Source organism: Eretmochelys imbricata, chromosome 8 (assembly GCF_965152235.1).
Source record: "Eretmochelys imbricata isolate rEreImb1 chromosome 8, rEreImb1.hap1, whole genome shotgun sequence".
Lineage (NCBI taxonomy): Eukaryota > Metazoa > Chordata > Testudines > Cheloniidae > Eretmochelys > Eretmochelys imbricata.
The window spans coordinates 90,107,347-90,133,154 of NC_135579.1; the positions used below are offsets into that span (position 1 = coordinate 90,107,347).

At 39.8% G+C, this 25,808-nt stretch overlaps 1 protein-coding gene across 3 annotated transcripts in view; it reads left to right on the forward strand.

Moving 5' to 3' along the window:
- Positions 1-25,808, forward strand: part of JAK1 (Janus kinase 1) — a 105,161-nt gene that overhangs the window by 59,103 nt on the left and 20,250 nt on the right. For 2 of the 3 annotated variants that reach the window (XM_077825216.1, XM_077825217.1), the window contains exons 3-10: positions 3,523-3,721; positions 5,788-5,911; positions 13,465-13,687; positions 15,607-15,770; positions 17,216-17,558; positions 20,247-20,435; positions 21,377-21,534; positions 22,897-23,020. In XM_077825216.1, coding sequence (XP_077681342.1) covers positions 3,523-3,721; positions 5,788-5,911; positions 13,465-13,687; positions 15,607-15,770; positions 17,216-17,558; positions 20,247-20,435; positions 21,377-21,534; positions 22,897-23,020 — 1,524 coding nt within the window. Of the gene's footprint in view, positions 1-3,516; positions 3,722-5,787; positions 5,912-13,464; positions 13,688-15,606; positions 15,771-17,215; positions 17,559-20,246; positions 20,436-21,376; positions 21,535-22,896; positions 23,021-25,808 lie in introns of those variants that run through there. The other variant, XM_077825218.1, reaches the window with a different exon arrangement.

The window sequence follows — 25,808 nt, forward strand, 5'->3', positions numbered from 1 at the left end:
ATTGCCTTCTATGACGAGATAACTGGCTCTGTGAATGAGGGGAAAGCAGTGGACATGTTGTTCCTTGACTTTGGCAAAGCTTTTGACACGGTCTCCCACAGTATTCTTGCCAGCAAGTTAAAGAAGTATGGGCTGGATGAATTGACTATAAGGTGGATAGAAAGCTGGCCAGATTGTCAGGCTCAACTGGTAGTGATCAATGGCTCCATGTCTAGTTGGCAGCCGGTATCAAGTGGAGTGCCCCAAGGGTTGGTCCTGGGTCCGATTTTGTTCAATATCTTCATAAATGATCTGGAGGATGGTGTGGATTGCACCCTCAGCAAGTTTGCAGATGACATTAAACTGGGAGGAGAGGTAGATACGCTGGAGGGTAGGGATAGGATACAGAGGGCCCTAGACAAATTAGAGGATTGGGCCAAAACCAATCTGATGAGGTTCAACAAGGACAAGTGCAGAGTCCTGCACTTAGGACGGAAGAACCCCATGCACCGCTACAGACTAGGGACCGAATGGCTCGGCAGTAGTTCTGCAGAAAAGGACCTAAGGGTTACAGTGGATGAGAAGCTGGATATGAGTCAACAGTGTGCCCTTGTTGCCAAGAAGGCCAATGGCATTTTGGGCTGTATACGTAGGGGCATTGCCAGCAGATCGAGGGACCTGATCGTTCCCCTCTATTCGGCATTGGTGAGGCTTCATCTGGAGTACTGTGTCCAGTTTTGGGCCCCACACTACAAGAAGGATGTGGAAAAATTGGAAAGCGTCCAGCAGAGGGCAACAAAAATGATTAGGGGACTGGAACACATGACTTATGAGGAGAGGCTGAGGGAACTGGGATTGTTTAGTCTGAAGAAGAGAAGAATGAGGGGGGATTTGTTAGCTGCTTTCAAGTACCTGAAAGGGGGTTCCAAAGAGGATGGATCTAGACTGTTCTCAGTTGTAGCTGGTGACAGAACAAGGAGTAATGGTCTCAAGTTGCAGTGGGGGAGGTTTAGGTTGGATATTAGGAAAAACTTTTTCACTAGGAGGGTAGTGAAACACTGGAATGCGTTACCTAGGGAGGTGGTGGAATCTCCTTCCTTAGATATTTTTAAGGACAGGCTTGACTGAGCCCTGGCTGGGATGATTTAGTTGGGGATTGGTCCTGCTTTGAGCAGGGGGTTGGACTAGATGACCTCCTGAGGTACCTTCCAATCCTGATATTCTAACCTAACAGGTAAATGATCAGTGATCTCTCTCCTGTCGTTCCTCTCCACCCTCTGACAAACAGAGGCTAGGGACACTATTCCTTACCCATCCTGGCTGATAGCCATTAATGGACTTTTAACCTCCATGAATTTATCCAGTTCTCTTTTAAACCCTGTTGTCATCCTAGCCTTCACGACCTCCTGAGGCAAGAAGTTCCACAGGTTGACTGTGTGAAGAACTTCCTTTTATTTGTTTTAAACCTGCTGCCCATTAATTTCATTTGGTGGCCCCTAGTTCTTATATTATGGGAACAAGTAAATAACTTTTTCTTACTCACTTTCTCCACACCACACATGATTTTATAACCCTCTATCATATCCCCCCTTAGTCTCCTCTTTTCCAAGCTGAAAAGTCCTAGCCTCTTTAATCTCTCCTCATATGGGACCCATTCCAAACCCTTAATCATTTTAGTTGCCCTTTTCTGAACCTTTTCTAATGCCAGTATATCTTTTTTGAGATGAGGGGACCACATCTGTATGCAATATTCAAGATGTGGGCGTACCATGGATTTATAGAAGGGCAATAAAATATTCTCCGGCTTATTCTCTATCCCTTTTTTAACGATTCCTAACATCCCGTTTGCTTTTTTGAGTGCCGCTGCACACTGCGTGGACGTCTTCAGAGAACTATCCACGATGATTCCAAGATCTTTCTCCTGATTTGTTGTAGCTAAATTAGCCCCCATCATATTGTATGTATAGTTGGGGTTATTTTTTCCAATGTGCATTACTTCACATTTATCCACATTAAATTTCATTTGCCATTTTGTTGCCCAATCACTTAGTTTTGTGAGATCTTCTTGAAGTTCTTCACAATCTGCTTTGATCTTAACTATCTGGAGCAGTTTAGTATCATCTGCAAACTTTTCCACCTCACTGTTTACCCCTTCTCCAGATCATTTTTGAATAGGATTGGTCCTAGGACTGACCCTTGGGGAACACCACTAGTTACCCTTCTCCATTCTGAAAATTTACCATTTATTCCTACCCTTTGTTCCCTGTCTTTTAACCAGTTCTCCATCCATGAAAGGATCTTCCCTCTTATCCCATGACAACTTAATTTACATAAGAGCCTTTGGTGAGGGACCTTGTCAAAGGCTTTCTGGAAATCTAAGTACACTATGTCCACTGGATCCCCCTTGTCCACATGTTTATTGATCCCCTCAAAGAACTCTAATAGATTAGTAAGACATGATCTCCCTTTACAGAAACCATGTTGACTTTTGCCCAACAATTTATGTTCTTCTATGTGTCTGACAATTTTATTCTTTACTATTTTTTCAACTAATTTGCCTGGTACTGATGTTAGCCTTACCGGTCTGTAATTGCTGGGATCACCTTTAGAGCCCTTTTCAAATATTGGCGTTACATTAGCTATCTTCCAGTCATTGGGTACAGAAGCTGATTTAAAGGACAGGTTACAAACCATAGTTAATAGTTCCGCAATTTCACATTTGAGTTCTTTCAGAACTCTTGGGTGAATGCTATCTGGTCCCGGTGACTTGTTACTGTTAAGTTTCTCAATTAATTCCAAAACCTCCTCTAGTCTAACTCTACTATTGTGGTTTCCTTCCAAACAGTGTTCGTAATGCAAGGTGCTATTTCTGATTTTGTCATATGCATATGTAGCACATTCCAATTTTAAGGACATTGCATTAAAACTGTTTAGTGCTAATGTTACATTTTGAGGGGCGGAAAAAGCAAGTGTTTATTTTAGTATGGCACATCGAGTCTAAGAAAAGTGTGTTACAAACATTTAGTTGCTCTAGCTGCTTTTAACATATTCAGCTGAAAAAGCAAGGTAGATGCCTTAAAGAAATTGACTAAAAATTAATCTATATTATTTTTTAGCTGGTAGGTTGTGATCCCAGGTTGGTGTTACTAAAAGTAATTGGGAATGGGGGTGTTGCAAGACATTGGGAATTTTATTACAATTCTAAAGCAAAGAAAATAAAATTTCCAGAATAACTTTGTGGTGGACAAAACTTCAATGTAGGTGGACATGTGGGGTAGGAGCATTGTTGCCATTGATACATTACTTTACTATTACTTATATTTTAATAAGGGATCACCAAACTGAAAAGGTTGAGAAACCATAATTATATTCAGAAGCCTACTTAAGTGAAGGGTTACTGAAATAATTTTCACTTGTTGGGCCTGAACAAAAACTTCAATCTTAGCACCCCAGCCTGAGACCTGAATGTGGCTTCAGCTTTGAGTGAAATAGAAAACTTGTCATCACGTTTTTTCTGTGAATTTGTTTCCTCTCTGAATGCAGTATCTAAACGTAAAAGAAGATTGCAAAGCCATGGCTTTCTGCGCAAAACTGAGAAACTCAAAAAAGAGTGAAGTGACCACAGAAGCTCAAGAGCAAGGATTGGAAATATTATTCTATTTGCAAGAGAAGCCTCCCATTCGGTACACCGGTGGTGAATATACAGCAGAAAACCTGTGCATTGAAGCTGCCCAGAAGTGCTGTGAGTGTTGCAGTATTCAGCTATGTTCTGAATTACTAAGACAAAATGTATCATAAATAAATTCATCCCTCTCTGGTCATGCAAAAATACTCATGGGGTAGGGTCAGGGCTAGAAAACTTTAAGGGTCCTCTTGTGGAATTCTTTTTTGATTATTTCATGGGGAGAAGGGAGAATGAGACTTTCCTCTGCAGAAGAGCTCTTGGTTCTCTACCTAGAATCCAAGGATCCTAGAGGAATGGCAAAAAGCCATGACCCTCCACTCCAGTACTGACACTTCATTTATCATTGACTTTAACCTGAACAGGATTAGGCTGTCTTTCAAGAGGTATCCTATTACACAGTTAAACAAGGCTATTTTCAGTGTAACATACCAGTTGGAAAACCTGTTGAGAAACACTTTCTGTAGTACCAAAGCACATAGATTCAGAAGATGGCAGTTGGGCTAACTGACAAAATAACCATTCCCTACTCTCCCTGATACTTATCTCATCGTGTTACTTGTTTTTCCCACTCTCATCATGTGTATGGTCATTAGAGTGTACAATACTAGTGTACTGTAAAGTGAGATTAGAATTAAGCACAATTCAAGTTATATAGACATTTGCAACAAAAAGTGTATCAGTGTCTTCCACTATGGTCTCAGCTCATCAAAATACTGAAACAGATGAGTAAGCCGTTGAAGTCAAAGAAATTTAAGCCCATGTTAAAGTGCTTATATGAAATGCGACCTATGTAACTAGGGCCCGATTATCTTTTTGCTTACACCAGTTTTACACTCCACTGTCTTCAGCTGAGTTATTTCTGACATACTTTGATATGAGGGGAGATTCAGGCCCTTTAATCAGGCTCTTATTTATGACTAAGTCTGTATACAACTTCCCTGAAGCTTCAAAATAAAAAAAGGTTAGGTTCCACCCCCCCATTTTTGGGGTTGAGACATCTAGTGCCCTCCTCCTCTGTTTCACTCAGTTACTCTACCCTTTCTTAAGGATGCGGGTAAGGGAAATCTCAGGGTCAAACTTCATCAAATATATATTCAAGTTGGCTGCTAATGAAAATCATTTATGATAAATTACTGCAGATACTTAAATCCATTTATTATTTATGTTAATAGGTTAAAAGCTGTCAAATGCCTCTCTGTGTATTTATTCTAACACGCACACTGTCCATTGCCAGTAACTTCTGATGTCTAATTTCTAACTGCATCTAGTTAGAGTTGCAAAATCGTCAAAGTGTGTTTGAGGGAGTAAGGTTTTCCTTAGGGAACCTCCTTCCACCTTCTTTTATGCTAGCTAGGCCCATAGGAGATACCTGATTTATAGGTCAAAAAGTCCTATTTGTTTTAATTCCTTTCAGTAAGGCTCTGAAGCTAGTCTCTGTTGTAAATGAGTGATATGGTGATATATCATCAATATGCCTTCAGTGCTGCTGGATTACATGAGAGAGCAGCGAGTATCCTGCCCCACAGTATATAATTGTACAGTTGGCGTAGTCAGCATTTATTTTCCTCAATATTTTTGGAATTAAGAAAGCATTTATTTGAGAATGGATTCAGTAAAAACTGAGCGAGAAGCTCAGGATTTGGCCCTGATTCAGGAAACACTTAAGCACAAGCTTTGGTGCTGTCCTAAGTAGAGATGCCTTCCTGGTGTACAGGGCCCCTGTGATGTATATGCTGCCAGATAGTGCTCTCTTCTTTTATTGACAAGGAAACCCAAAACAGAGAAATTAGATGGCTTCATCCCTATGAAGACACTGTAACCTGTTTTTGTTGTATTTTGTTTCATTAAAAACAAACAACATAGAAACGGCAAGTCAACTGTAGTGTTTTGTTGGAAAACCCTGTGGTGGATTAGTAAACTCAGATGGGACAGTGACATCACTTGCTTTCCTGCCCTTCAACTGAAGGAAAGGGCATGTTTTGGTTTTAGCAAAACAAACCTAAGAACCAAATCACAGAATTTTGAACAGTTTTAGTAGTATGCCCCCTCTCCTGCGAGCTGTCGAAAGTGCAGTTCAGATTTCAGTTTGTGAATTCATTAATTTATTTTTTTCTTTTTAATAGCTGTATCTCCATTGTGCCACAATCTCTTTGCTCTATTTGAGGAGAGTAAAAAACTCTGGTATGCACCAAACCATGTCTTCAAAATAGATGACAAGACAGCACTCCGGCTCCATTATCGCATGAGGTATGTTGGGACAAATGAACGATGGATTATTTCAAGATTCCAGTGTGCATTTTTTTCGAAGAATTGTGTGGCTAGTGTAACACTTAGAGCTGAACTCAGTTTAAAACAAAAAACCCTTCACAGCAAAGTTGAGAGATTAACAACAGGAAAGGCTGAAAAGGTCTCCAGAATGTGTGCATTTGCTAGATAACCTTAAAACAACCCCAAACCACAAAGCTGTAAGTGACTGGATTAACTGAAAATTCACCGTGCAAATGGCTGAGAACCATGGTCATATCGCAATATTCTGTATTTCTGTAGCACTTTCCATCTGAGGTGTTCCAAGTGCAACTATTAATGAATTTTGCTTCACAAAATATCCCTGTGAGGTAGGAAAATACTGTTGTTATTCCTGTTGTATACACTGAGAAACTGAGGCACTGAAAAGTTAAGGGCCAAATTCTGTGTCTCCCCCTACACAGGGTAGGGGTTTCAAAATCGTTCAGCATTGGCTTAGCTTGGCTCCCATTGGATTCCCATCAACTTAAATGGGAGCAAAGTCATGCCAGTGCTTTTGAACACCCACTCTTAGCTCCCAGGGGAATTGGTGCAATTCCATGGTGGGATGGGAGAGAGCACAAGGAAAATACACAACTCTGTGCAAGGGATCTGCACATCATCAGGTTGTACTTTATTGGCAATTCCTGAGCCACAGCACATGGGGGCTGGTGGACGTGTGACTCCATGGATACCCCAACCATTCCTCTTAGAGGAGAGTGCATGAAGTTGTAGGAGCTACTGGGGAGCAGTTTCACCATCACTTTGCAGCCTAGGGAAGGATTTCTTCCCCTTTGGATTTGGTAGAAATTCTAGTACAGATCCCATTCATTTTTCTTCCCTGTTGTTTTCATGTTAATTGTTTCCCCTCTTGTACCAATACAGTTACTATTCAACATCCTGTACACTGAAAGTGAGGCCCTTCAATTTCAGTTTTTACCTGCTTTTGCAGAAAAGTTCCTAGGTGTTACGAAAGTCATTATTTTGTTTTTACATATAATTTGAATTTTGTAAGTGCTGGAACTCCTCAGACCTGGCTCCTCCCTCCAGAAGAAGAGAGGGCAGCTTGGAAACCAGGGTACTGAGCCTCCGTGTCTCCTTCCGGTGCGGGGAGCTGGGTCAGAAGTACTGGAATGACGCAAGCGCTGGTGTACATGTTGTTGGCAATCTCATACCTACTACATACACATTACCGGCTTTACATGATAGCACAATAGTTATTATCATTCAAAGCAAATTAAAGTTAGTTAATGCCTTTTCCTGTTAAAATGAGTTGAAAAAAACAAAACAAAACTGTATCAACAGAACATAAGGGTTTTTTGGAAAGTTGCATAAAAAAAAAACAGGAAACAAGAGTGATATTTCCCCAGAAAACTGCGCAGTTAATTTTTGTACTGAGTTTTATCTGTTTTTAAATATTTGTAATAAACCCTGATAAATTCCTGGGAAATCTTAAAATAAAAACTGAAAATGAAGAACCTTCATTACAATCTAGAGAACAAGTTTTATCTTGAGGAATAAATTTTTCCAGACTGTTTGGTCATTCTGGCATTTTCCAAGGGCAAGAGCACAACTAGTTGGGTCCCTGTTAGCTCCACTAGGCACATCTCTTAAGAACATACATTTATATACCAACATTTCCTGTTTAACTTGTCATTTTACTAAAATCAAAACCACAATCTTTTGGATTCATCTTGAGACTGGGGAAAAAATTGGCTGTAATTTGTTTGTGTGCAATGTTGCATATTTAAGTACTTATCTGAATATTTGCACCTATGCTTCATGAATTGTCACATGCACATAGTGGTGATAGAACTTACATGTGCAAACCTCCATTGTTCCAAGAAAAATCTACACACACAGGCCACTTCACCTGCATGGAGAAAAGTGCATACACTGGTAATGTAAATGCAGGCCAGGATAAGGCCCCTTTGACAGTATGACTCTTTGAAGTTTAAGTGGGGTAGCTGTGTTAGTCTGTATCAGTAAAAACAACCAGGTGTCCTTGTGGCACCTTAGAGACTAACATGTGCTGTGTATTTATATCTGCTTACTGTATTTTCCACTCCATGCATCTGATGAAGAAGTGGGTTCTAGCCCACAAACGCTTATTCCCAAATAAATTTGTTAGTCTCTGCGGTGCCACAAGGACTCCTTGGTTTTTTTTGAAGTTTAAGGAATTCTGATCCTGAATAAATCTGTACCATGTCACAGTTGCTTTTCTGATTGGAGAAGTTTGAGGGAAAGGGAATGTATGTTATTCAGGGAAATGATTGTAATGAGCAAATAGGTCTTGGCTTTTCAGAGAATAACTTTAGTGATATGTATGTATGTTAGAAAAACACAAGATTACTATAATCTGGTCTGTTCTGTTGACAGGTCTTTTCTATAAGCAGTGCTAATATCTTAATGTAAACTAATCTGAGGTTTAAACTGTTGTTATTAAATGCAGTAGATTAACACCAGGTGATAATGGAATTGAGTGACTTGAATTGCTGCGAGAAGCTCTTGGGAATCTAATTGTCTCACAGAATATTAGTTGCTCTTATTTGCTTCAAGAGGTCAATCAGGTCAACCACATACCAGAAAAACCTTGTTGTTTTCTCGGTACAATAGGAACTCAGAGCAATTTCCCCTGATAGTGTTCTGTAATATTTCTGATGTGTAGTTTCTTCTTTTTAAAGGAAGAGCTTAATTTTATATTTATTTGTATCATATTCTATATAACATAAGAAAATTGCAATTCTAGGAATTTTAACCACTGACTCAAAGCATAATATTGTTTTTAACTAACCACATTGCATGACTATATTACTAATTCATAAAAAATAATTCCCCATATAATCAGATTATATTTGTATGTTTCTGCTTTGGTGAGTCAATGGTGACAATTCCCAGAATTACTTCTTATTTCTGTTATATATTATTAAAGTTGCCTGGTAGTTCCCATTGTAAGACCTCGTTTTCAGTTGCTTGTAACTTTGCCAGACTTTAACCATTTGTGCTGAAATTTTCCATGCAAGGTGTCTGCCTCAGGCTGATTTTTAATTTCAGCCAAAATTGTTCAGCCATTTCTGAGAACAAAACTAGACGAAAATATATTTTGACCATGTTAAAAAATTCTGGCAACATTTTCCCAGTGAAACTCTACCCAAATTATAAGTCTTTGAAAAAAAATTGCAGTTTGCATATGCTCAGCAGAGACTTCATCCACACTAGGCATGCTTTAGCCCAGGGCTGAGCAGGATTTTCCCTAAAAGTTGCAGCTCTGAGCTGCTGTAGGCCATGTTGGGTCCAAGCCTGGGCACTGGAACTAAGAACATGGAGACTGTGTTCTGTGCTATCAGTGACCTCCCTGCTGGGTGCAGGTAGTATGGAGGGGGAAGCTGCATGAACTTGAATGCAGAGGGGTAAGAGCTGGACTGGATAGGAGTAGATTGGGACAAAGAGCCTGGGAACTATGAGAGGAAACTGCAACTGTCTGGGCAAAGAGATTGTGTATGAACAAGTAGGAGAGGGGGAAGGAGGTGAGGGGAAACAAATCTGATGAGGAGTTGGGGTATGGAGATAGGCAAAGAGACTCGGACTAGGAGCTGGGGGAATGCTGAGGTTGGACAAGGAGTCTGGTGAGAGGTTTGGGACTGAGAGCCAGTGGAGACTGGGAACGTGGCCTGGGTAGGGGGGAGAGGGTTGATTTAGAGGCTCGAGTGGGGGAAGAGAGATCAGATGAGGAGTCAGGTGTAGGGAGTGACTGGGACTTGGATAAGAAGCCTGAGGAGAGGAACCTGGGACTGGCAAAGTGAGGAGAATAGGACTGGGACAAGGAGCCAGTGGTGGTGGTGAAGAGACAGGACTGGACTAGCACTGGTTGGAAGGGATGGGGCAGAATGGGTCAAATTTGTTGGGATTGGACAGAAGAGCCTGTGCCCACTAGAACACCCTCCCCTTTAGAACTTGGAATGGAACCCAGAATTCCTGAGTCAGCTGTCAGCAAATATCTATGAAACTCAATGGCAAAGAGTGTATGTTGTCCCATCTAGGGCTGGGCCATATAGAGGATGACAACTCACTGCTGCTATCAGTTACTCCGTTAGCTTAAATGGCAGAGGGCTCTCTATAGGTTCTGACCCTGCTGATGACCCATATGAGGGGGCAGTATGATGCCATGTTATAGAATTTCTGTTTTTAATTTGCTTTTTAAAAAGCTTAGAAAAGTCATATGCAAATGCATTTAAAAGGACAGGTTGCAAAGTCAGTCCTTTGAAGAAACTAGTGTGTGATATCATTAATGACTGTATCATAACGGAATCACACAAGAAGTCTGAATTAAGGTTGGTATCTTTTAATTCTGGCATTTCCTGATTTCTGAGTGCTTAACTTTGCGACTTTAATTTTTTTTAAATATCATTTTTGTGTGTATAATATATATAAAAATATGATGAAAGTACATGGCTCAGTCATTCCAAATGCTTTAGGTGTTTAGGTTTCTGTGCCACTGTTGAAAGGTGCTAATTTGGGCTTTTGGTGGGTGTGATTTTTTTTCCCATATATAATCTGTCAATCTTCAGAGCACGTACATACATACCAGCTGCTTACACTTTAGCCCTATCTCATTTATACCTGGTTATATTTTAATAGGACTTTTTTACTACAGACTTTTTGAAGAACCCCTTTCCTAAGTCTACAACATAAGAAGTCACAATATTTTGTAGCATCCTGTTTAAATGGCACACAAGCTGATACAGAAAGAGTTGAATTATTCCAGTAATTAAATAGAACCTGCTGTTTTTTAAAATCATACTTTTTATAGTGTTTTTTTTCCATTAAAAGAAAGGTACAATATGTTTAAAAAATAAGCCTGTTTCTTTTTCTAAGAACAGAGCTGGTTGGAGCTTTTTGTATGAGAGGCAGGTTAGTCTTGTTGTTAAGGCACTTAATTGGGACTCGACTTCTGGGTCCAGTTTGCAGTTCTGCCACAGGCTTCCTGCGTGACCCTGGGCAAATCACTCAATATCTCTCTCTGCCTTAGTTTCTATCTGTAAAAAGGGGATAATAATCTTTGCTTTCTCTTACCCTTTGTCTGCCTTGTCTGTTTAGATTGCACACTCTGCAGGGCTGGAACTCTCTCTTACTCTCTCTCTGTAGTGCCTATCATAATGGGGCCTGATCTTGGTTAGAACTTTTAGACACTGCTGAAATACAAAAGTCATTTTATATGTAAAGGGCCAAATTCTGACCTCCGTTAGAATACCAATACAGCCCTCCTCATCCACAGTTATTTTCAGGAATCACCAGAAAAATAATGGGGTTATTAACAATGATTAACAGTGTTTTTTTAATAAAAGTATAGAAAAAGTAATTGCCTGATACTAAGGGATAAGAAAACTCTCTCATGGGCCTCGTGTTTGGAATGTAAAAGTTCCAAACTGAGTTTTTTATATTCTTCATTGTAGAAGTTCCTACTATGGCTGTATGTGCACGCGTTACCATTTCCCTCACACCATACCAGGCTTTTTTCAGGAGTTCATTAGATGGTCCAGGGGGAAGAAGAGTCGAAAACACAGTATAGAATGTCTCAGCTCTGTATCAAGTTGTCCTTAAATTTGACCAATACTTTATTTGCTTCCTTTTTAGTTATTGGAGTATGATGCAGATAATTAAAACCATCTTTAATAGAAACACCCACTGAAATGTCAAAGGTCATTAATTTCATTAATCACTAAGGGCCTGATCCTGCTTTGAGCTTCACACACACAGACATCTGAGCAGAGCTCATTGCAGAATTGGGACCTAATTTCCCCCAGTGCCCACTTGATTTGTGATGCCTATGAGAAATGATTCACAGAAGATTATTTTTAACGTATGTGATGAAAAGTAAGTTGTTTTGCTCCACCCTGCTGCTAACAAGCCTTTGCTGAGTAATTGTGTAAACTTATTGCTGCCCTTCCTTCCCTTTTCTCATTTTTGTTGTTGGCTCCTTTGTTGTGTTATGTCTGAAATTAGACTAATTGGGCCACATTCTGTTTTTTTTTTGCACTCAAAGGCACTTTGCACATTTTGAACATTGTAAATTAATAATCCATAATAGGGTACAGTAATTCCCTTTTGAGTATTTTTGTGAAAAGTTTTTAGTTTTGTTCAACTGCCTGATTTACTGAGAATGTCACTGGCTTTTTCCACCAGACGAAACCCTTAACTTTATTTTAATGTAGCTTTATGCATGTGACGTTCTCTTCGGTACGTGCAGTAGCTATTGTAGTTTTCCATGTTCACTTGACCTTTAAGTACATTAAGATATCTAATCTTACCTCATTTCAACCACAAAATAGTGTTCTAAGGTTACTTGTCATGCAGGTTTAGACAGACAAATGCTGTTTAAAATTCTAAAGGTTGTCAAGGGTTTGCAGAAGTCCGTGTAACAAACAAGATGGCATTCAGCGTAAGTACTGACTTTCACCCCATTAGAAATTGTCGTTTCAGATCTCTATTAATGGGAGTCATTAGTAAACAGTGTTGAAGTAACAGTTGAATAAGGACTGGATCTGTACATGTTCAATATTTAACATTCTTACAGAGCACTCTGAAAACTTTGCACTTGGTTAAATTTGTTATATTCTTTTAAGTGGTAAGTATTTAATGAGCAAAGTAAGAATTATGGCAAAGGATGTGTTGATCCAGACCTGGTTTAACTAAGTTTTACTTAACTGAAAAAGTAAATATGGATTTTTAAAATGATTTCACCTTGCATCATTTAAACTGAGATGGTTTTAAAGGAGCTTAAGGTTGGGATAGAGTATGGAGGGAAGCATTAAGGCACCCAGCTCTCGTTCAGTTTCAGTGGGATTTGAATATCTCACTCTCTTTGGCTTCTTTGAAAATCCCAGCCTGAAGGTAACATTAGTAACATTCCAGCAGGCTAAGAAGTTTGTTTCAGATATGTTTTGTAAATTGATTGCATCACTTTAAAACTGGATTATTCAGATTAGTCTCACCCCTTCAATTCTGGCCTGATTTTTAGTAGCATATTTTCATGAATGCCAAGAGTTGGAGCTTTAATGGTTGGAACCACCAAAAATGAGAAATTCCAAGATATCATGTGATATACAACAATGGTCCTAGTTCAAGCAAATCTTCAGATAGTGGCAACTAAAATCATTTTAAAATTGGTGTGTGTTTATATGGTGGGCTGCACAGGGAAGAGAGAGAATGGTGACTCAGGCTATTGTGATTTTAATGGCCAGTATTACCTACCAAAGCATAACATGAATGCTATATGCTGTTTGAACGTTGAAACTATCAGAGTTTAATAATATCACTTTTCAACTGGTCCCTTAGCCTGGAATGCTGTTTTGGCACAGGTCCAGGATTTTGGGCCAATGTAATATTTTACTTGAGAGTAGAAAGATGAAAGATGTTGACTTATTGCTAGACTTTTATTTTAAACAGTTTAAAAATAGGTATCCAAAATACACTGAGGCTCCCCTCAGTTTTTAAAGTTCATCACTCTTTTTCTCAAGGTATTATTTTATGAACTGGCATGGGACAAGTGAAAATGAGCCCTCAGTCTGGAGGCATTCTCCGAAAAAACCAAAGAATTTCTATGAGAAGAAATTACTGCCAGATGGAACTCCTATCCTTGACACATCTCCAAAGAAACAAAAGAATTCCTATGAGAAGAAACTAGTGCCAGACGGAACCCCTATCCTTGATGCAAATTCGCTAGAATACCTCTTTGCACAGGTAAGACATTGTATAAAAAACCCTTAAGCCATTTCTCCTGTGGTTGGAATGGTTATATGCTTTATATGTGCTTGCATAAAACTGTCCCTTTCTCATGTTTTAAGGAACAATCTTCCCATAGAAATTAAAGGGAGAGATCCACCTCATTTATCCGTGTATGATTATATCTTATGGTATATTTTCTGATGCTTTGTCCAGTCTGGTTTTAAAATGTCCAAAACCATGGAGCTTCCACCTTTTCTCTTGTAAAGCTATTCCTCAGTCTAAAAGTGCAACCTCTGCTAGTCAACAGATAACAACATCAGGGTAATTTGGAACAGCTTGCATATCTTACTTCTAAAAAAAATTGTATGGAGTTAAAACCTTTGGCAGAGTCCTGATAACAAAATTACTCAATCACAAGCTGGATTTGTTTATTTGTAGTTCACTTTTCCCTATCTGCTGTCTCTGGTTTTTTTTTTGTATTTATTTTTAAAGAGTGTAAGCACTTTGAGGCAGGGATCCTGTCTTCTTACAGTACCTAATACATTGCTGCCAGAAAACAAAATATAATGTTGGTAGGAGAAATTGACTATACAGAGGAAACGGGGAAATAGACCATTCATAGAGACTGAATTGGTGGAGTGCTGTGAAATGCACAAAGTAAACAAACTGGAAAAAAAAATAAGGAACATTTTATTTTTAACATCTTTATGGTACTCTTAGGTGTTAATTGTAACTATAGTGGCTACAAAATTTTCAGACAGAAGTGTGACTTTCAAAGCTGACTGTCTGTTTTTAGAAGCAAGATAAGTCTGAAGAGAACTGTTAGGGTGATAGTGTGTTGCTTAGCTGTGAAACCATAATAAAGAAAATATAACATAAACTACAGCTGAATGAACATCTGAGAAATCACTTTTGAAGGAAACAAGAGAACTGCATAAAATATATGGAGCAGAGATTTTTTTAAGGGGCATCACCCCACAATGTTTTATTCATTAAATGATCAGACATATGTCACAGTGTAGCATCGTCTGTGTAACTATTGCTTGAAAACCTTTATAATCAGGTTTATTTAAATAGCTCTTTATTTGGTTACTGTGGAAAAAAGGATGTGCATTACACTTTTGGATGGGTCATCGTCCTGGAAAACATTAGCAGACAGTGTTACAGTGTTAACAAAATGGTATTTTGGGGGACTACCATTTTTTTAAAAAGTGGAGTATAAAAATCCCAACTCCAGTATAAGTGAGAAAAAATATCACTGCCCTGAAGAATTTACAATCTGATCTTTAAGATTTGATTCAAGGAGTAACAGAGTGATGAGGCGAGGAAGGACAAAGTTAATGAAATAAGATCATGGCTATTCTGTACTAGATGGTAAATATCTACATGGTGCTACAAAGGTTTATTTTCTACAGTTATTTTTTTAGGCAACACTGAGGAGTGGGGGTCTTTGGAATGATTTGAGTGGGATGTGTACACCAGTGTAGGTCCCAGTCTTGCAATGAGATGCACAAGTGATCCCCTGTGACCACAGTGAGTCTCATTGAAGTCACTGGAGCTCTGCAGGTACACAAGTGTACCTGCACGTGTCACAGTGGAGGACTGGGGCTTTAGTGACCATCTAAGTATGATCTCTTTCTGTGCTACAGAAACTGCCACTGGAAAAAAACAAACCTTTTTTGTTTGGCACCGTTGTTGCTGCTTAGTCTCAAGAAGATTTTAAAAGACAAGATTTGTAGCGTGAGGGTGGCCTGGATGCATCTTTATTTGTTCCATTTTATATGTCTATATCCAGGAGAAGGCAGCCCTTCCTGTTTTGGAAGGCTCTGCTGCTGCTTGTGTAGGGCTATGATTTTGTTGACCCTGTTAGTATACAGAAGATAGACTATTGCAAACATTTTTAAAGCAACTTGTTCTCTTTGCTTCCCATTAAGGGACAGTATGATTTGGTGAAGTGCCTGGCACCAGTTCGAGACCCTAAAAATGATCAGGAGGTTCATGAAATTGAAAATGAATGTCTGGGAATGGCTGTCCTTGCAATCTCTCACTATGCCATCAAAAAAAACATGAAGCTGCCAGAACTTCCCAAGGATATCAGGTTAGTCAGTATAACTCTACACTCCGCACAGTGTATGCTACTGCCCTCTTCTGGATAAAATATTAGACCTGCTGAAATGTGTATGGACACCTTGCCCTCCAGTGGCTGATCCGACAGAGGATATAAGCCAGTGATGGGCAACCTTCTGCCCATGGGCTGCATGCGGCCCGTCAGGATAATCCGCTGGCTGGCCGCCAGACAGTTGGTTTACATTTGCATGGCCGCCCGCAGCTCCCATAGCCACGGTTCACCGTTCCCGGCCAATGGGAGCTGTGGGAAGCGGCGCAGGCCGCAGGGACGTGCTGGATTCTGCTTCCCGCAACTCCCGTTGGCCGGGAACGGCGAACTGCGGCCACTGGGAGCTGTGGGCGGCCGTGCAAATGTAAACAGTCTGGCAGCCTGCTACCGGATTACCCTGATGGGCCACATGCAACCCATGGGCCGCAGGTTGCCCACCACTGATATAAGCCCTGATGTTACTACAGCTAAAAGCAATTCTTTTTTAGCCCTTGTGGTAAGGATATGTAATTAGAAGATGCCCTTGAGTTCTGTTACCTGCTGGCTACAGTGAATTTTATGAAGCCACAGCATAAGTGAAAACCATAAAAGTCCTGAGTATTGATGGAATCCATATAACTTCAACGTGTCAGTTGTTATAGCAATAGATGATTCAGAAGTAGTACTTTTATTAACTAGTAGGCTGCCAATGGTAAATTGAACATCATAACCTTTAAATCTATTTTAGTAATGTTTTAGTTTCATGTAGTGTAGTCAAATTTGCTTTTCTTACCACTTCGTGTTAGTTAATGGTATATTGTGATTTTAATTTCAGTTTGCAATATAATTAAATATATTTACTTGATTATAATTACAACTCTGTTTAAGTAGGTAGTTATAATGTTAGTTTCTTGCCCAAGCAAATGTCAGTTTCTCAAAGGCTATATCAAAGGTTAAGGTCAAAATTCTCAAAAGTTTACGTCCATATTTAGGCACCTAAAAATGTGGCTCAAGTGGCAGAGGCGGTGGAGTACCCACCATTTCTCTTGATTTCATTTGGTAACTTTGGGCACCAAACTCAGAATTTTTTTTCCCTAAAGTAGTGAAAAAAATAACTGCAGTTTAAATACTTTGTTACTGTGTATTTTAATTGTTAACTGTCCCTTAAATGCTTTGTTACTATGTATCTTAATGAGATAATACTGATTTGAGACAGCTCCCTACATTTTTCTGAGGTTTTCAGATGTTTACTTATTGTCTGTATCTGTGTCAGGCAAAAAACTGGGCAATTATATCACGTGTTATGAAACAGTTTCTGTGGTATTAGTATTAAATGTACTATGAAACTTTGCATGTGTTTTCTGTAAGTTACTTTTACAGTAAACCAACTGCAGTTTTATAACGGAAAATTGAGGTAGCAATATTAATATTCCATCGTTTTTTTCTAGTTATAAACGTTATATTCCTGAAACTTTGAACAAGACCATCAGACAAAGGAATATCTTAACCAGAATTCGGATAAACAATGTTTTCAAGGATTTCCTTAAGGAGTTTAACAATAAAACCATTTGCGACAGCAGTGTCTCTCCACATGATCTGAAGGTTAAATACTTATCAACAATGGAGACTTTAACTAAGCATTACGGAGCAGAAATTTTTGAGACTTCATCATTGCAGATTTTAACAGAGAATGAAAAACATGGATTTAATTTTGGAGACAATGGGATCATCCCACAGTATGAAGTGATGGTAACGGGAAACAATGGAATACAGTGGAGGCGCAAACCAAGTGTGAGTGTCCATTCACAGACAAAAAGATTGAGGTTATTTGGGGTGGGGGAAAACCAGGCTGCAAAAAACTTGAATCTATTTTGGAAAATTAGTTAATTGAGAAGTTTCACCTTCAGACTCTTTGGTTTGTTTAGTCGCGTTCTTGTCATGCCTTTTAAATGGTTAGCAGAACTCAATAGTCCTTTGCAAGTGGGAAACGTACTAGCTTTTGCCTCTAGAAAAACTTTGTTGTAACCTTGTTTAGATCATAATTGAAATAAGTGCAGCGGTCACCAAAACATTTTTCTGTATTGTAAAACCTCCTTGTGGTTTGATCAATTCGTAGTTTTTGCACAAAATGAGATTACTAATTTGGAAAGGAAGGGCGTGGTAGGTCAGTGGCAGAATTGCATTAGAAAACTGGCAGAAAGCCTGCCTTTGATCAGCACTGGTTCTTTGCTTTTGTCAGTGCTAGAAGTCAGAATGACAGGTTTCAGAGTAGCAACCGTGTTAGTCTGTATTCGCAAAAAGAAAAGATGAATGCAGATGGACACAGATGAATGCATCCGATGAAGTGAGCTGTTGCTCACGAAAGTTTATGCTCAAATAAATCTGTTAGTCTGTAAGGTGCCACAAGTCCTCCTTTTGTTTTTGAGAAGTCAGCATGAAAATTAATACCTGTACCAAATCAGCCAAACCAGATATTGCTCTGTAGGATTTCAAAAGCGGGATTTATGCAAATATTCTGTACCCATCCAAGTGATGAAAGGTGTGTGTGTGTGTGTGTGCACGTGTGCGCAAATGAATCAAACAGTAAATTGTGTTTCTGAAGTCAGCTGTATTTAAAATGCTGCTCTCAATATCAACGTTCATAAATAAGGCCACCTTTCGTAACTACATGTATACTGTGCCCGCACACAGATTTACAGTTATGCCAAAAAGGGGGCCAATGGAGGACAAAGGACTATGTCAAACTGCGTTGTAGGTCTGCATTTTGGACCCTGTCCTGTGGGTTTGGAAAGTGCTTGGCACATTCTAGGAACTGCAATCTCAATTGTGGTTGAAATGAAAATGTATATATAATATAACTAAGTGGGAAGATGCATATGCAGGAGTGCAGAGGACAGGGAATATGCTCATTCGTCTTGGCAAGTTAACCATGAAAAACCTTTATCTAATTACTAGTTAAAGATCCTCCTTGTGGCATAATAAATATGGTGGATTAGTTATGATCTCTCAAAAGATTGTTTTATAGTGTTATCTGTATATCTGTTTTATAGTTATCTGTGTGTATGCCACAGACAGAATTCCAGTAGATATCAATGGAGAGTTCATGCATATCTTGAGTTTTGAACTGAGTTTTTGTAATACTTGTTAATTATTTTGCAGACATTAACTAACCTTTGTTACCCTTAAGTACTATGTAGATAGCTTTATCCCGGTTTTACTGATGGAGAAAGAGAAAGGTTAACTGACATGTCAAAGGTTGCACAATGAATTGTTGGCAAAACTAGGCTTAGAATTTGTGACACTCCTCCTGGTGCCCAGAGCTGTGAATCACCCTGTTACCACATGCCTCCGGAGCAAGGGAGTCTTGTCTGTACCAGCTGGATATTTAAGTCCCTAACACAACCAGCTTCTCAGCCATTGAAGCACGCTCCTCAGAGCTACATAGCGCTGTCTTTACCTTGCAGGTTGACAACACACGGACCCCAGCGCCTGAGTCCTTTCAAAGTGTCCCCTTGTAGTATCCAGCCCCTAGTCACTGGATACCCACAGAAATCCCAGATCTCCCATTCTCAAAGGAACAGTGTACCTCTGTTTATCAGTTTTATCTTAGACCACTGCCCCTGTGTTATACACAGCACATGAGTACAATTATCAAACAGAAGGAGGTTTATTTAAGAAAGAATAGAGATTCAAATAAAAACCAGTGTAAGAGATGGGAACAAATGATTACATATAAAACAAAATCATAACATGTTTTCTAGAGGCTAAACTACCAGGTTTAACCTCTTGTCTAAAGAAGCATATCTCACCCAAAGTTCTCTGCAGCATTTTCAATCAAGCTACTTACTTCCTCCTGTTACTTTTCTCTCTGAAGCTTATACAGGCCTATATTAGCATTCAGTTCAGATGTGTGGGAGGAGACCATTGTGAACTATACAATACTGAATTTACATGTAAACAGCCAGCTAGATAAACATTTCTTGTGTGACAGAAAATCTATTTTTCACCTTTGCTGGTGGCCAGTCCCTTGAGGCAGACTTTAAGAACATAATTTCCAGCATAAATACATACCGGTAACTCCTTGCATAGCATCTTTACATACATTTCACAGTAATGCTGATGCCCAGAGTGTCACAAGCTTTTATTAGAGACCTTGTATGATACTCTTTGGGGAACTCTGATGTGAATACCAGACTTGGGATTCCTGTACCCTTATGTGCTCCATACACCCTCTTCTAGTTCGAATCAAGAGGTTCCTCAGTCACAGAATGTATGAATTATTTGCTCTCAATCCTTTTTCACTGAATAGTCTTTCTGAGAATGAATGTCCTCATAAAATACACATTAAAGACATGACTGGCCTGTTAATTCTGAGGGCAATGGTTTGAAATATCCATCCAAGAGTAATTTTAGCATGAAAATGTATCTTCAACACTTAAAAAATATTTATCTGGTACTTTCATTCCAAAATGTTTGCAGGTTGTACAGCCTGAGAGAGAGAAACATAATAAACTAAAGAGGAAAAAATCAGACAGCAAAAACAAGAAGGATGAAGAAAAAAACAAAATCCGAGAGGAATGGAACAATTTTTCATATTTTCCTGAAATCACACTCCTTGTCATAAAGGAGTCCACAGTCAATATTAAGAAGCAGAACCACGAAAAGATGGTAAGGGCGTAGGTGCGGTAAGCTCTTTTCTAGCAGACGGATGAGCTAATGAGACAGTATTGCTGGACAAAAGTGGTGCCATTAATACCATCAGTCCTGTTATTTATCTAATGGGTACCAAACATCGTAATGTCAACAATTTGTGTTTAAAAAAAAAAAGTGCTCTGGTTTGAAGAACAAATTGATAAACAACATCTTTCTTCCCCAAAGCTATGCAGCTGTGCACGTGTCACTATCCATACCACAACACTTGTTTTTATCCCCATCCAAGCCCCCCCAGTATGTGGTAAACAACCCCACCACACTTCATAGTTAGTTCTCTGTGACCTCCCTGGATGCATCTTGGCAAGAGAAAAGCAGCGTGGAGGAAGAAGAGAAACAGCAATGAGTATGGAGGGAGAGGAGACCAAGAGAAAGATCTGGTGGGGAAGAGGCAAGAGAACACCAGCAAACATAGGAATAATGGGACTCCTCAATGAGAGTACCCTGACCTTTTCCTCCTGCTGAGCATTGTTTTGGATGCCAGAATTTAGAAAGGAACTATCAAAACGTGTGTGCCTCCGAATCCAGTGTGGCCCTCCCACATGCTCCTGAGAAGTCTTTTTGAATCAGAGGGACCCACATGGGTGCCAGACTCTGCACTTGTGGATCTCACTGGAGAGTTGGGGGGGGGGTGTAGCTCACCATTCAGTGAAACCATCTGCTCACCCGTGCTAACCAGTCAAAAAGATATCTGGGGATGTATGATGGTCATTGTTGCCCTTCTAAATATTTCCTTGTGCTGGACGTACTTGGATGACATTTTGCCTTGCCCTTTGAAAAATCCTGGGGAAAACAGTAGCATGCATAAATTCCCAGATTCTAACCCTCTCCTTCTCTCCTTTATTAATTTTTTAACTGAGCTACAATAATTCTTGACTAAAATACCTTCTTTATTCTAGGAATTAAAACTTTCTTCACACGAAGAGGCCTTGTCATTTGCATCTTTAGTAGATGGATACTTCAGACTTACTGCAGATGCCCACCTCTATCTCTGCACTGATGTAGCTCCACCTCTGATAGAGCACAACATAAAAAACGGCTGCCATGGACCCATTTGGTTAGTTTAAATGCGTTTATCCCCTCCTAGAGCCATAGCACTACCCTGACCCGACTGAGGAAATTGAGAAATTCAGGAGGGTTCTTGACTAGCAGGGATTTGCTAGCAAAGGATTGTAGGGTGACTTAATTGATGATGAACAAGACTGCTGGAAACCAGCATTTATTTTTACAGTGCCAAACTGTTTCTCAGATATTTGCGTGTTCAGTTTGAGACAATTTGTTAAAATGTTGCTAAGACGGGAGAGAAGGAGAACAACATCTGGTGTAAGTCGTTTGAAACTGTAGGGTAGGATTTTCAGAAGCACTTACTGCTGGCCTAACTCTTCTGTTATTGAAGTGAACAATAAAATGGCAATACTCCCAGCAGAGTAAGGCCACTGCTGAGCGCCTGTAAAAATCACACTCACAATGTCTTTATCTTCTGCATTGTGCTATTCTACATTTCCAAGAGCCCTGCTTGTCTGCAGAGATGGCAGACATTTTGTTTTCATAGTTCTACAGGCCATTACAGGTGACATGCACACAATGTTTTCTTATGTAGTCTGTACTTTCATTTTTTGTGCTGTTTTTTAAACTATAAACCCAGGAATCCTGACTTCCTCTCCAAACTAACCACTTCTTCCTGGGTTCTACTTTTAGCTTTGCCACTGACTACATGGAGTAACTGGGTACTGATTCTCTGGACCTCATTTTACTCATCTGTAAAATGAAAATGTTTACTTATCTCATAGGAGCAGGTGAAGGTTTAATTCATTAATGTCCATAGAGCACTTTGGCAGGGTCTGCACTAGAGTTGAACTATTGCTAATTGAACTGCACATACATCCCCAAATGGTGAAGTGTGTCAACCCCAGCCAAGAAATCTTTGTATGCAAATACAAAGTGGTGGTATTCTCATTTTGATTGCAGCTGAAGGAATTATCTCATTTCTTCCTTTGTTTTTGCCATCCCATTGTTTTTTCCTCTTGTGTTCCCAGTCATAAAGCATATTTTTATTTTAGATTAAAAATAACGTCCATAAGAGACTGTAGCGTGTGCATGTCACTTGTAGTAGGCTGCAACTACATATGAAAACATAATGGTAACTGTTCCTGCAGACAGGCATAGTTCTTCAGAATTTGAAGGTGCAACAAACAGAAAACAAAGCTACATGCATACAGTTCTGGAAGCTTGTTAACAAATTAAGGTGTGTATACCTGCACACAGTATAAAGTATGTTTTAATAGTGTAAGTGCTTGTATAATGCAGTTGCTCATTCTTGTTCTAAAGTGTAGATTTCAAGAGGACATTTGATTAAAATAGCTTTGGAATGTAACTGCTCATTTGACCATTGTACTCATTCTTGTGTTAACTGTTTCAGCACAGAGTATGCCATCAACAAATTGAGACAAGAAGGGAATGAGGAGGGGATGTATGTGCTGAGGTGGAGCTGTACAGACTTTAATCACATCCTCATGACAGTGACGTGTTCTGAAATCTCACAGGTATGTTGGGACATATCACTAAATGAAGTTACCAGCATCACACACGGTGTTGGAGTCGGGTAAAGGCTATAAACTCCTCATGATCCATATACATGTAATTCGGTAGCTCAGTGCGTGTGATCCTGTCTGACTCTAACAACTGGCCCCAATAGCCACAACAGCCTGCTTACTCACAGGGTAAATCTCCATGAGTACCTGAACCAGTCTGACAGGGATACCACAGTTTATGCAGAATTCCCACTGGGACTCCACGCAGGAGGGCATGTGAGTGACAGATCCAAAATGATGCTTTTGGTGGATGAAATATATGCTCAAAGATCTGCAGAAGGAAGAGTGACTGTCAGAGTTCCTCACTCTATCCAAAATGTTTCTTTAGGTGGTTTTCTGGACAAGTGATAGAGACGTTAGATGAGGGTTGTTTGCCTGGATCTATATAAGAGGCATTGGACAAGGCATCATACAGGAAGTTAACAATGTACAGTATTTTGGAAGAAGTGACAGAATGATAAACTGGATAGAAAATTGGTTGTAGACAAATGTTGGGAAGTCAGGCAGTCACTTATTAAGTGGGTCCTTCAAAGGTCATTGCTGGGCTCATTTCTTTAAGGTTAGAATGTGGCCCCAAGCTATGCATGTACAACTCCCACTGACTTCAGTGGCAATTGCGTCGATGGATCTGAAAGCAGAATTGGTCCAGAGTTGTTAAAATTAACTACAGAAAGGAATGGTAGTATATGTAGGAGATGATGGTGCTCAGATGCTGCAGTGATTAGGACCATGTGAGTAAGTGGCTGGATGGACCACTTAAAAGAACCAAATTAGGAGATACTTTCCAAAACTACTCAAGAATTTGAGCTATGTAGGGAATTGGGAGGAAAATGGCAAATGGAATTCCACAATATAAAATAACAAAGTGGGGTACATATGGGGGATTGAATGGGACAAGCAAATATACATACAGTACCCTCTTCTGCAGGGTTTATCTTCAGATGGGAGTAAGGAAAGCTGCAGCAGAGGGCACACCCATAGGTAACAGAAATAGCAAAAACTAATGGGCTGTAGGAGAGGTAAGGGCATCAGTGAGTAACGCTTGAAAGTAGGACTGCAAGATATAATAGATGCAAGGAAGGTAAAATTATGTAAAATTCCCACAAAAGTTTTACATTCCACAATAAACACTTTGTCCAAACCATAGTAACAGCCATGGATATAAGGATGGCTCCCCAATATACCAACCCCATGGGCTACCTTGAAGAAGAATTTCTGGACACATGCACCATGAAACCAATTGTAAACCTGAGATACATTGAGGATATTTTCATCCTCTGGACAGACAAGCTAAACTCCCTTAGATTTCCACCATAACTTCAACAATCACCACCCATCCATTAAACTCTCTAGAACACTCCTACGCTAGCAGCTCCTTCCTGAAGACCATGATCAGCTTCAAGAATAGAAACCTATAGACAGCTATATACAAAAAACCCACGGATCAGCACACCTACTTTCACAGGTCCAGTAACCACCCCAAAACATACCAAGAAATATGTTATCTTCAGCCAGGCATTCAGATACCTCAGAATGTGCTCTGAGGAGAAAGTGTGGGATATACACTTTAACACACTTAAAACTGCTTTCACCAAACAGGGACACCAGAGAAATAGATCGCATCATGGATACCCCAAATACACTGAGAGAACCTTCTTCAGTACAAAAATAAAACCCTCTTCAACCGCACACCCCTAGTCATCATCTACCATCCCTCACTGAAACCCATACAAGGTATCATCAAACAATTACAACCCATACTCAGTGGGGATCGCATCCTGAAAGAAATCTTTCCTGACCCCTCTCTTCTAGCCTTCAAACAACTCCCTCAACATCTCCAAGCTCATCATCAGAAGCAGGGTCCCCACAGACGAGGACACACCAACTCAAAGCAGCACTAGACTTCGCCAGAACAACAGATGCAAAACCTGTAGACGTATGTCTAGTGCTGCAATGATGAACACTCCCCACAGCACACCTTTCAAGATGCATGAGTCCTACATGTGCCAATCACAACATGTGGTGTACCTCATCCAGTGCATTAAATGCCCCAATAACAACCATGTGGATGAAACCAGACAATAACTATGCTCTCAAACGAACTCATATAGAAAAATGATAAAAGACAAAAACACCCTATCACCTGTGGGCAAACACATTTTACAAAGCAGTCACTCTATAGCTGACCTCTCAGTCCTCATCCTTAAATGCAACCTGTGCAACACCTGCAAAAGATGAGCCTCGGAGCTTAAATTCATAACTTTGCTAGACACTAAAGATCATGGACTGAATAGAAATGCTGGATTTATGCTTTTTATGCTTATTACAACAGTCTGTAATCCCGTACCATTCCCCCCCCCCGCCCCCCGCTTCCCTGGCCCTGAAGAAGAACTCTGTGTAAGCGTGAAAGCTTGTCTCTCTCACCAACAGAAAAAGATAAATATATTACCTCGCCCACCTGGTCTCTCTGGGACCAACATGGCTACAACACTGCATACAGCTTTTGTATAGCAGCACATTTTACAGAAGTGGGTGATCATTATTTCCCTTGTACAGATGAGGAAGTTGAGGCACTGTGTGAAGTTTGTCTTGGAAAACTAGGAGAACCTTATTGCAAATGTACAAATACTGTAGAGACTTGAAGAAGAATCACACCCAGAGATTTAGTATGTAGCAGTTCAGGCTAAAAGATGGTGGGGGGGGGGTAAAATTACAAAGCCACAGGTCATAGGTACCTACA